Raw genomic sequence first — 11,348 nt, 5'->3', positions numbered from 1 at the left:
TGATTTTAAATATATCAAATTTACTATGTAACAAACTCTGTGCGGTTTCTCTATCCCGAACTTAATGCCGGAGTCCCAAATGAAATTAATCTCCGGGTCTGCGTTCAACTTGACTCGACTCATTTAGCGTTTAGTCACAATGTCCCTTCTCTTTTTTTTTACCCAAGCTGTCATTTTCTGGCTTTCACTGATTTACACGAGTAGTTACAGATTTATAAACTGTTCACAAATAATATACAACATGTATGGTGGGTTGGGTTGTATCTATCAACTTGACAGCAAATCCCAAGAAGAGGCCAACACCACAGAATTTGTCATTTCCACCTCCTTTGTTTTCCGACCAAACTTGTTAGTACAATTTACACACATGTACAAACACAACACCTCTACTTTCACTTGCAGACATGCCCACCACTTCTAAACCCCCCACCCAAACATTACATAAATTCTCTCCTCATTTTTAATATATTCCCATCTCTCTCCCTCAGATCTCGTCTCTCTCCTCATGGCCAGCCTATTCTTAATTTTCTTTATTTTCACCTTCTTCACAACCCTATCTCTCTCTCAGCTTGATGAGTTCAGTTTCACTGGTTTCAAACATGTAAGCAATAATGTAAGCTTATCTGGAATAGCCCAGATACAAAATGATGGGATTCTTAGACTTACAAATCATACACCTAGACTTCAAGGCCATGCCTTTTATCCAAACCCTATCAAATTCAAGAACTCAAGAACTGGAAAAATGTTCTCTTTTTCTACTGCTTTTGCTATTGCTATTGTTCCTGAGTATGCAAAGCTTGGTGGGCATGGTTTAGCTTTCACAATTGCTGCTGAAAAAGAGCTTAATGGTTCATTACCAAGTCAGTTTTTAGGCATTCTTAATGCTAATGATAATGGGAATTTTTCTAATCATGTTTTTGCAGTTGAGTTTGATACTGTTCAAGATTTTGAGTTTCATGATATGAATGATAATCACATTGGTATTGATATTAATAGTTTGGTTTCTAATGTTTCTGTTAATGCTAGTTGTTTTAATAATGGTGGTTCTGTGAAAGAAGAGCTTTATCTTAAGAGTGGCAAGACAATTCAAGCTTGGGTCGATTATGATTCAGGGAGAAATGAATTGAATGTTACTCTTTCTTTGTCTTCTGTGAAACCCAAGTTTTCAATTTTGTCATATCATGTGGATTTGTCTCCGATTTTTCGAGATTATATGTATATTGGATTTTCTTCTTCAACTGGTTTGCTTGCTAGTTCTCATTATGTTTTTGGATGGAGTTTTAAGATTAATGGAGAAGCTAAGTCCCTTGATCTTTCTTCTCTTCCTAAATTACCGGGTCCGAAAAAGAATCACAGTACCTTGATTATTACTGTTTCTGTATGTGCTGTGGCTTTAGTTTTGTCAGCAGTTGTCTTGGCTCTGTATCTTGTTCATAAGATCAAGAACACGGATGTAATTGAAGATTGGGAGCTTGATGTCGGGCCACATAGGTTTCCTTATAAGGAGTTGAAAAAGGCAACTAAGGGATTTAGAGATAAAGGGCTCCTTGGATTTGGTGGTTTTGGTAGGGTTTACAAAGGAACCCTGCCAAATTCAGGAACGCTTGTGGCGGTTAAGCAAATATCTCATGATTCCAAACAGGGTTTGAGAGAATTTGCATCAGAGATTGCTAGTATCGGACGATTAAGGCACAGAAATTTAGTTCAGTTGTTGGGTTGGTGTCGAAGAAAAGGGGATTTATTACTTGTTTATGATTTCATGCCTAATGGTAGCTTAGATAGATACATTTACGAAGAACCCAGGATGATTCTGACTTGGGACCAAAGGTTTAAGATCATTAAAGGAGTCGCTTCTGGACTGCTATATCTGCACGAAGAATGGGAACAAACTGTTATCCACAGGGATGTTAAAGCAGCAAATGTGCTATTGGATGCAGAATTAAATGGTCGTTTAGGTGACTTTGGATTGGCTAAGCTTTATGAGCATGGCACAAATCCGTCTACAACAAGAGTGGTGGGCACATTGGGTTATCTAGCACCAGAGCTCACGCGCACAGGAAAGCCTACTACTAGCTCTGATGTGTTTGCATTTGGGGCCTTGTTGCTAGAAGTGGCGTGTGGAAGGAGGCCAATTGAAGCAAAAGCACTGCCAGAAGAACTTATATTGGTGGATTGGGTTTGGGATAGGTGGAAGGAAGGGAGTATACTAGACGTGGTGGACTCAAGATTAGGAGGTCTGTGCGATGATGCAGAAGTTATCATGGTTCTCAAGCTTGGCTTAATGTGCTCTAATAACTCTCCAGCGGCACGGCCTAGTATGAGGCAGGTAGTGATGTACCTGGAGGGAGAGGTAGCGTTGCCTGATGTTTTGGTACCTCTAGATGAGTATGACAGCAGAAAAGGTGTTGCATTTCGGTTTGAGGAGTATGTGCATTCGTATGCTACATCGTCTTACTTGGAGAAGGTGAGCTCATGGTCATCCGTTGGTGATGGGGATGGTGATGCTGATATTGAAGCTGGTTCAACCTCATCCCTCTGTGGCAAAGGGGGTGGCCGGTAGAAAACTATGGAGAATACTTCGGTGCGGCTTTTTAGTGTTAATTTTAGGAGTTTTATTTCCCCTTTTTTTATCCTACATACAGTATCAATGTAATACATCATTAGGTTGATAGTGCTGTAAATTAAGTAGATGATCCCAGGTTGTCAGAGAAAGGGATGATGTTAGATTTGTGTAGGTTTTTTTATATAGAATGTAAATATGTTGTTCTACTGTACTAAAATACCATCTGATTAGTGGAGTTCATGATTATTAATGGAGTCTCATTGCATGTATATTTTGTTTTGTTAATGTATATAGAGGGATTATATTAGATAGTTTCAACATCCTGCAGATTCTTCTGTGACTAAACAAGTTACACTGATATTCTTTAAAATCCTTTGCTATGTTAAACTGTAAAGAGGCTACATGAAGGGTAGAGGTTTAACAGATTCAAGAAATAACAACTAAAAGATTAGGTGCTTTTTCTACAGCATAGTATTGGATAATTGTGACTTGTCCATCTCAATTTGAGGTGGAAAGCCAACTACAAGATAGTGGAAAGACAGCTAAAAATAGTGGAAAGAATGGTTTCAAAAGTTCAAATCCATTCTGGCTGCCTTATCATTTGGTTCCTATGTCTAAATAGCTTATTGGCTTCATTCAATGTATGCTGATCATTCAAGAACAAGAATCCCCCCTATATGGACAGAATCTCTTGGTGAAATTGTTAGTCTTGCAGTACAATCATTTTGGTTTTTACTTGCAAATAGCTGATTAAGCCAGCACTCAAATATGGATAAATAAACCTCATGGTGAATTTATTCCTGCATTCCGACAGAGTCCTAATGCGTGTGTTATTTTCACTTATTAAAACATGTGCTTTTTTGTTTATTCAGGTCAAAAGAATAAAAAATGGAGTCCTGACAACAAGTAGTTTGATATAGCAGAAATCATATTCTCCTGCTAGTGAAGAACAGGGTGTAGATGAGTTATTCGAGTATGATCCATGTAATACTTGAATTCGACTTATTTACTAGATAATAATAGACCATACCTAAAACTCGAGTAGATCCATATAATACTTGAATTCGACATATTTACTAGATAGTACTAGACTTGACCTCCTCAAACTCGAGTTGTTCAGTGACATGAACTCAAGCCGGATCATGCTTATTATCTACCAAATTATAATACCAGTTTATTTAAAATTTGAATTTAGTTTGTAATTACTATGTTATCAAGTCAAGTTTGAGTAGAACGTGTCATGTTCGAGTCTGAGTCAACTTGGAAATAGTTAGCAGTCCATTTGAGTTTTGTGAGTTGAGATTGAGCGCAACAACTTAAAATTTATGACTATATAATTCGAGTCTGAATTTACTTTTTGTAGCCGAAGTCAAACATTTCGTATAATTAGTTGGGACTGGGAGGCAGCAAAGTTGAACAAATCTTGATATTTATCAGCATCTGAAAGCTGTGCATATCTTGTGTCTGTGAGACTGTGACCGACTTTTGTAGGTGCAAACAGTCAAATTCACACTGCATATTCATGGACAAAGGTCACTGAGTGTGTAAATCTTGTCATTTTTGAAATTGTCAATCCTCCCCAGTGATACTATTCAGTTTAGCTTACAATCACAATTTGACAAAACAAATTTGACCAGCTCCGTATGTTGACAGCAATTTTGCCGTAGCAAACTCGGATTCAGATAATGCATATACATAAATGATAATTTTAGTTTGAAGTGTGACCTCAGTTCTGTATCATCAATTCGCACTTTGCAGCAAGACTTTATAAAGAGAATGTGTGTAAAACAATACTTTAGTGACATAGCAGCGGTTGGCAAGCATGATGTGAGGCTAACCAAATTAGCGGCTCTTAACACAAAGCCAAAAATGAACTTTAAAAATTTCATTGAGTAAATTGTCTAAAGAGGAGCCTGTGTAAAATTAAGCCATGTACTAGAAGCTTCAGGTTTTGTAAAAGAACATACCTAATGCACAAAACTTGCTCATCATTCAAATCCGTCAAGCCTTTGGCGGTTTTGGTCCATGAACTATCCGAGGGCGATTGAATTATCAGACTTTGCAGTCCAAGTAACAAAAACACAGAAGTCCAGAATCAGTTGCAGTTTCCTGGATTCATCATTTTTTTTGTATAGCACAAAACTAATGTTTTAAGAACTTGCATTGCTTCTGGCAAACAAGTTCTCTGCAAAAACTTAAGGCCAAAATCAGCTGCAATAATCCTGGATTTATTTTTCTTGTTATGCACAGATCACAAACACAAAAGTTTCAAGAACCTGCGTTGCATCAGCCAAACAAATTCTATAACTACATAATTCATAATTCCTTCATACTAAGAGATCGCGAGGCATCACCGCCATGAAGGCAAGTATTCACACACCTAACTGTGCAAAACTCTGCTTTCTTCGACTTTGGTCTCTGAATCCTAGGCTTTTTGCAGTCCTTGTCAGATTCACATTCACTCGACAACGTATCAGGTACGTTTAAGAAAGTCTCAACATCTTGTTGTGCTTGGATTTCAGCTGCATTTGAATCAACCACATAAATTAACACAGATGCTGCTACTGCTGCGACGGCGGTTGTTGCTACTAAGGCATAACTGCTGGTTTTGAGAGCTAGGCGAAGGACAAATTTTCGGCTTTTGTTGTTATCAGACTGCAGGGCCTTGACACCGAACATAATCTTGTGGTTACTAAATATAGTTGCACATCTTGTTACACTGGTTGAAACTCCACAACAAACCACCATTCTATCTTCAGAAAAAAATCTTAGATTATGGTAACATTTTCCAAAAAATGAGGGCCTTACTTAAAAATGTTAATGACAATCAATGTGTATGAATGTACATAATCTTGATTTCAACTCTTTTCTTCTAAATTTCATTTGTTAAAAGTTGAAGTTGGTAACATACAAACATTATCTTATTAATGAATGGTCTACTCGAGTCCATGTATACAAATGTATATATGTAGATTTGTTTTGTGGACTGAAGCAAATAGAACTAATAATAATTGAGTGTGCAAAAATTTTATTTATTCTATTTTTGACGCTAGTGGACAGAAAATCAACTTCACACCCCCAGAGTTTTAATAATGTAAATCTGCAAAAAAAGAAGGGATTATTTGGGCCTGAGTACATTGTTTGAGAGAAGGGGCCCATTGGTACATTAACGGGCCTTAATGGTATTACTGGTATATACAAGAGCCTAGCTTTGATTTGGCAGTGAAGAATGTGCATGGCATGATCATATTAGAAAATTACTTGCACGGATTTGGAATTAAATTAACAAACAATGAAGCAGACAAGATGCGATCGAGTGGTTACATTTATTTATTAACACTTTTCTTTTTCTAAAGCTGCCTGCCTCGGTTAAGATTAAAGAAAGGTGCCGAATAAATTAAGAAAGGGTTTATCATGCTGAATATTGGAAACTGTCCCTTGTAAACTCCAGATTATCTTTATAAAGCTAAAGGATGCTTGCTACTAAATTTATGTAATTTAAAGTTGGATCTTAGTTCGGAATATTTTTCAAGACTTGAATTTCATTTCTTATTATGAAAAGAAAACGTATATTACCGGGATTAGATTAGCCCTCCATGATTCCGCTCTTTACTTACATTAGAGGTGAGGGATGTGAAAATGTTAGTATTAACTGGTCTGAAACATCCATTTTGAGGAAATAAGGAGTTAATGATCATATTTCAGGTTATAGTTATTGTTTTCAAATATATGTTTATTCAAATTGACGACTATAGTTGCATTGCCGCAACATGAACTTACAAACATATGCTACCAAAATGAACCAGAAGAATATCCTAGAAGAGTGGGCAAAGCAGAAGACAAAAAAAGAGAGGATCTACAAGTAATAAAAGGTAAAAAATGCTACAGATTAAAGGAAACGGCTGAGTTTTAATATATATATAAATATAATTTAGGTTGATAAGAGCAAGCACCCACCAACACAAGTTTCTAACCTACTCTCAACTTTTCCTACAAGTTAGTTAGTTTCATCTACTGGGAAGCCCAAAGTGAGAACTTAAAAAGCAGCGTAATCCAATTTTGTTGTACAAGTCGGATAGATTGTGTCATTCGGCTCAATCTTGTTCCTATTGTAGTAATCCATTATATAACAGGTGTAAATAGTAAAATTGAAGCAACAACAACATGACAAGTTCTTGCCACATTTATATTTGATATATTTTTTATAAATTATTCACATTTAATAAAGTAGATATCAAAATAACTTCTTGCCTCTCCTTTATTCGGCTTAAATTATTTACATTTATTATGTGTTTCATATCAGACTTTCGGGTGTGGCGTTATATGACTTCAGAATTTATTGATAGTCTTATTGGTTTTCGGGATTTTTGTAAAAATGTAAGTACTTTTATTTCAAAAAGAAAAAAAGGCGATACGGAAATAACTCCTTGTTTTAATATGAAATTTTTGTAATGAAATCTGTTTCAGTTTATCAAAATATATTGTTAAGTAGCCTAACAGAGGCACCTATGTCACATATGAAGAATACAAATGTCAGGTACTGGGGCCATTTGCATATCTACAAATTTTGACAAAAGTATGGTGAATTTCGTAACCAAATTTTTAAGGCCGAGTTATCGTAGCGTATAATGCTACCATTTCGTATACAGATACATCTACTCTGAAGATTAAAGACCGAGACACAAATATATGTTAGTATAAATATGTAACATGGTAAGCCCAACGAAGTAGTTGAAAACTGTTTAACTGCTTTTCTTATGCATGAGACAACAGTCAATACTACCTTCATCTTCCATTGCTAATATTTGTTCAAACCTTTTTCTAGCTTATCATTCTACGCAAAACTCATAAAAATTTCGAAGTTTCGATATACAAGTTTCCTCCAAGAGAAAAGGACCGCAAGATTGATCATCAAATATGACAGAGAAAAGGCTGGATGAATCCGTTGTAGTTTCGGAGTTGGAAGGAACTCTTTTGAAAGACAAAGATCCTTTCTCGTACTTCATGTTAGTGGCCTTTGAAGCGTCGGGGCTCATTCGTTTTGTGATTTTGTTAATGTTTTGGCCGATTATTTGCTTGTTAGATGTATGCGGGAAAGGTGATTATGGGCTAAGAATAGCCATATTTGTGGCCACGGTTGGACTGCGTGTATCAGAGATTGAATCGGTGGCTAGAGCAGTTTTGCCAAAGTTTTACTTAGATGATGTTGATATGGAGGCTTGGCGGGTGTTTAGCTCATATGACAAGCGAATTCTGGTAACTAAAACACCTAAGATCATGGTGGAAAGGTTTTTGAAGGAACATTTGCGTGCTGATGAAGTGATTGGGACTGATCTTGCGGTGAACAGGTTCGGTTATGCCACAGGATTCGTGAAGGACGATCTTGGCTCAATAGCTGATTCGGTTTCGGCATTTTTTGAGGATGAACAACCTTGTCTAGGGTTGGGAAGGCCTGGTTCTACATTTTTATCCATATGCAAGGTTAGTATGACTACAGATTCAGTAATTACCAGTTAAAATCATCAAGTAGAATTCAAATTATTGAAAGAAACGCATTAAGAACATAAATATATAGAGTAGCATACATGCAAACACATGTTACAATTACTAACATGAAACTAAAATTGCAGGAACAACGTCATCCACCATTCACGACAAGCAACAAGCAAATCCACCGTGACCACATCAGACCGCTACCAGTAATCTTCCACGACGGACGCCTAGTGAAGCGTCCAACACCATTCACCTCACTACTAATCATTTTATGGATTCCAATAGGTATTATGCTTGCAATAATCCGCATTCTGACGGGCATGGTTTTGCCAATGTGGGCTATTCCCTACATGTCACGGCTCTTTGGTGGCAGTGTTGTCGTCAAGGGGAAACCACCGCCACCACCTTCCCGCTCAAACTCCGGAGTTCTATTCGTTTGTACTCACCGAACCTTAATGGACCCTGTCGTCCTCTCCACTGTCCTTCGTCGTAGAATTCCAGCTGTCACATACTCTATTTCAAGATTATCAGAAATCCTATCACCAATCCCAACCGTCCGTTTAACTAGAATTCGACATGTGGATGCCGAAAAAATAAAGCAGGAATTATCACACGGTGACCTAGTTGTTTGCCCCGAAGGAACAACATGTAGGGAACCATTTTTGCTAAGATTCAGTGCACTATTTGCTGAATTAACAGATCGAATCGTCCCTGTTGCCATGAATTATAGAGTTGGATTTTTTCATGCAACAACGGCTAGGGGTTGGAAAGGATTGGACCCTATATTTTTCTTCATGAACCCTAGACCGGTTTATGAGGTCACATTCTTGAACCAGTTACCTGCTGAGGCTACTTGCTCCTCCGGTAAAAGCCCACACGACGTCGCAAACTACGTGCAGAGAATCTTGGCTGCTACATTAGGGTTCGAGTGTACGAATTTTACGAGGAAGGATAAGTACAGAGTACTTGCTGGAAATGATGGAATAGTTTCTTATACTTCGATTTCAGATAGCGCAAAGAACTTGGGAAAAACTGTGAAGCAAGTGGTGGGATCTTTTAAGCCTTTTATTAAATAAACAAACATTTTCATATCAGGGCTTCATTTTTATCTTTGTAAACTTTGTATTATATTTTTTTTCCCTCAACTGTGTTTGGCTTGATCTGATGAATGTAAATTTTGCTTGTATTCTTTCCTTCTTTTGTTTCTGTTTTTCTGAAATTACTTTCTTCAAACATCTGTTTTCCCTGCTGCGAGTTTGTTTACTTGCGAATGTATAAAGTGAAAGAAATTACTCTCAAGAGAATTTTAAGTTGCAGACTTGCATCGTGTTTGTGTCAAAAAGCTTCACGTCAAGCTCACAGACTCGTCCAGAACGTTTGTAATATTTGAACTGCTTCAGGAACACAAATGTAAAAAGAAAAAAAAAATCTTAACCTTCTAATATCGTACTTGTGTACTGCATCTGTAAAACCTCGGTACTGTATAATTTTAGGAAAACAAATGATCAATAAATTCAAATATGTGAATGCCGAATCCTTTAATGATTCTGTGTCAGCTGCAGAATAACAATAACAAGGACTCGCGCATTATTAACAGTGTTGTGATTTCCCTTTCAAACGATAATAGTTGAATTTTTTATGTTGTGCTAGCACATGCAGTTGTCAAATCTATGATTACAGAAGAAACATTATCTTGAGGAAGAAGATAAGAAAAATGAAGAATGTAGAATTGTTATTTCTTACTTACTAAGATACATGACTTTATCTGTTTTTATATACAAGCTCTAACAGAATGCCAGCTAGACCACACATCGTGACATCACACTTTCTATATTACTAGTAGTCTCTTTCCTATTTACAATCTGATGTTGAATTGTAAAGGTACAGGTCTTAGCTGAGTTTACAGTATTAGCCCTAATATAGTTAACATCCCCCCTCAAGTGAGGAGTGGAAAATAAATTTGTAACTCCTAACTTGACCAATAAAGACTGCAGGTGAACAGCTCCCAAAGCCTTTGTAAACAAATCTGCAGGTTGGTCCCTAGTAGGAAGATAAGCAGTAGTGATGATCCCTCTTTGCAATTTTTCCCGAACCAAGTGACAGTCAATTTCGATATGCTTAGTTCGTTTATGATAAACGGGATTGGCAGCAATGTAAATGGCAGAAAGATTATCACAAAATAGTTGCGTAGGAGCTTGCTGAGGAACTGAGAGTTCAGTTAACAAGGAACGAAACCAGACTATCTCACATGTTGTATCAGCCATGGAACGATACTCAGGCTCGGAAGAAGACCGTGAAACAGTTGGTTGTTTCTTACTTTTCCATGAGATTAAAGATCCTCCAAGAGTAATGCAAAATCCAGTGACAGAACGACGAGTAATTTTACAGCTTCCCCAGTCAGCATCGCAATAAGCAGTCAATTGCAGAGTAGAAGAGGCTGATAAAAGAAGGCCTTGACCACAGGTGCCCTTAATGTAGCGTAAAAGTTTGTAAGCAGCCTGTAAATGTTGAGGTTTTGGAGCAGCCATAAACTGAGCTAGTATATGGACCGCATAAGCGATGTCAGGACGCGTGATGGTGAGATAGATTAACCGTCCAACCAGACGACGATATAAGGAAACATCCAAAATAGGAGAAGCATTATCACTGGCAAGAAGTTGATGATTTTGTTCCATAGGAACCACAGAAGTAGAACAAGCAGTTAAACCAACATCTTTAAGCAGATCTAAGGTATACTTTCGCTGATTCAAGTAAATACCAGCTGAAGATCGAGCTAATTCCATGCCTAGAAAGTATTTTAAAGTGCCCAAGTCCTTGATTTTAAAACAAGAACTTAAAAATTGTTTGACTCGAGTCAAGAGTGAGACATCATTCCCAGTTAAAACCATATCATCGACATACACTAGGAGAGCAGCAAATGAGGTGCCAGTAGAAAAAGTAAACAGAGAGTGATCACTCACAGATTGTTTGAAGCCAAACTGAAGTAAAGCAGCATAAAGCTTTAGAAACCATTGACGAGGGGCTTGTTTTAAACCGTAAAGGGATTTCTTAAGCTTGCAAACTAACCGCTGACCAGGATATTGAGCCTGAACATCAGAAGATGGTGTATAACCCGGAGGCAAGACCATATATACATCTTCATCTAAGTCCCCATGTAAGAACGCATTCGTAACATCTAACTGCTCAATCACCCATTGCTTGGCTGCTACAACCGACAATAATGTTCGAAAAGAAGTCATTTTAGCAACCGGCGCAAATGTTTCAAAATAATCAACACCCCCTGTTTGAGTAA

General features: G+C 37.4%; 3 protein-coding genes across 3 annotated transcripts; 2 read left to right on the top strand and 1 right to left on the bottom strand.

The window, feature by feature from the left end:
- The first annotated feature begins 251 nt into the window (after positions 1–251).
- LOC141690433 (L-type lectin-domain containing receptor kinase S.4) lies at positions 252–2,587 on the top strand. The gene has a single exon (XM_074495238.1). It carries the CDS (start codon positions 506–508, stop codon positions 2,558–2,560), a length of 2,055 nt encoding a protein of 684 aa, XP_074351339.1. The 5' UTR covers positions 252–505; the 3' UTR covers positions 2,561–2,587.
- Positions 2,588–4,879: 2,292 nt separating this feature from the next.
- Positions 4,880–5,311, bottom strand: LOC141691266 (uncharacterized). The gene has a single exon (XM_074496003.1). It carries the CDS (start codon positions 5,309–5,311, stop codon positions 4,880–4,882), a length of 432 nt encoding a protein of 143 aa, XP_074352104.1.
- A 1,974-nt stretch (positions 5,312–7,285) lies between these two features.
- On the top strand, positions 7,286–9,303 carry LOC141689230 (glycerol-3-phosphate acyltransferase 5-like). The gene is made up of 2 exons (XM_074493453.1): positions 7,286–8,044; positions 8,194–9,303. The coding sequence occupies exons 1-2, from the start codon at positions 7,481–7,483 to the stop codon at positions 9,130–9,132; spliced, it is 1,503 nt and encodes a 500-aa protein (XP_074349554.1). The 5' UTR covers positions 7,286–7,480; the 3' UTR covers positions 9,133–9,303.
- The last annotated feature ends 2,045 nt before the right edge of the window (positions 9,304–11,348 follow it).

This window comes from Apium graveolens, chromosome 10 (genome assembly GCF_009905375.1).
Source record: "Apium graveolens cultivar Ventura chromosome 10, ASM990537v1, whole genome shotgun sequence".
Classification (NCBI taxonomy): Eukaryota; Viridiplantae; Streptophyta; class Magnoliopsida; order Apiales; family Apiaceae; genus Apium; species Apium graveolens.
The sequence above is the reverse complement of the archived record's forward strand: the minus strand, read 5'-3'. Positions and strand labels throughout refer to the sequence as shown.

Bases quoted from the DNA above. Each gene is read 5' to 3' on its own strand.
- LOC141690433 (XM_074495238.1), top strand. From the start codon at position 506: ATGGCCAGCCTATTCTTAATTTTCTTTATTTTCACCTTCTTCACAACC.
- LOC141691266 (XM_074496003.1), bottom strand. From the start codon at position 5,311: ATGGTGGTTTGTTGTGGAGTTTCAACCAGTGTAACAAGATGTGCAACT.
- LOC141689230 (XM_074493453.1), top strand. From the start codon at position 7,481: ATGACAGAGAAAAGGCTGGATGAATCCGTTGTAGTTTCGGAGTTGGAA. The intron at 8,045-8,193 runs GTTAGTATGACT...CTAAAATTGCAG, and splicing joins CATTTTTATCCATATGCAAG to GAACAACGTCATCCACCATT.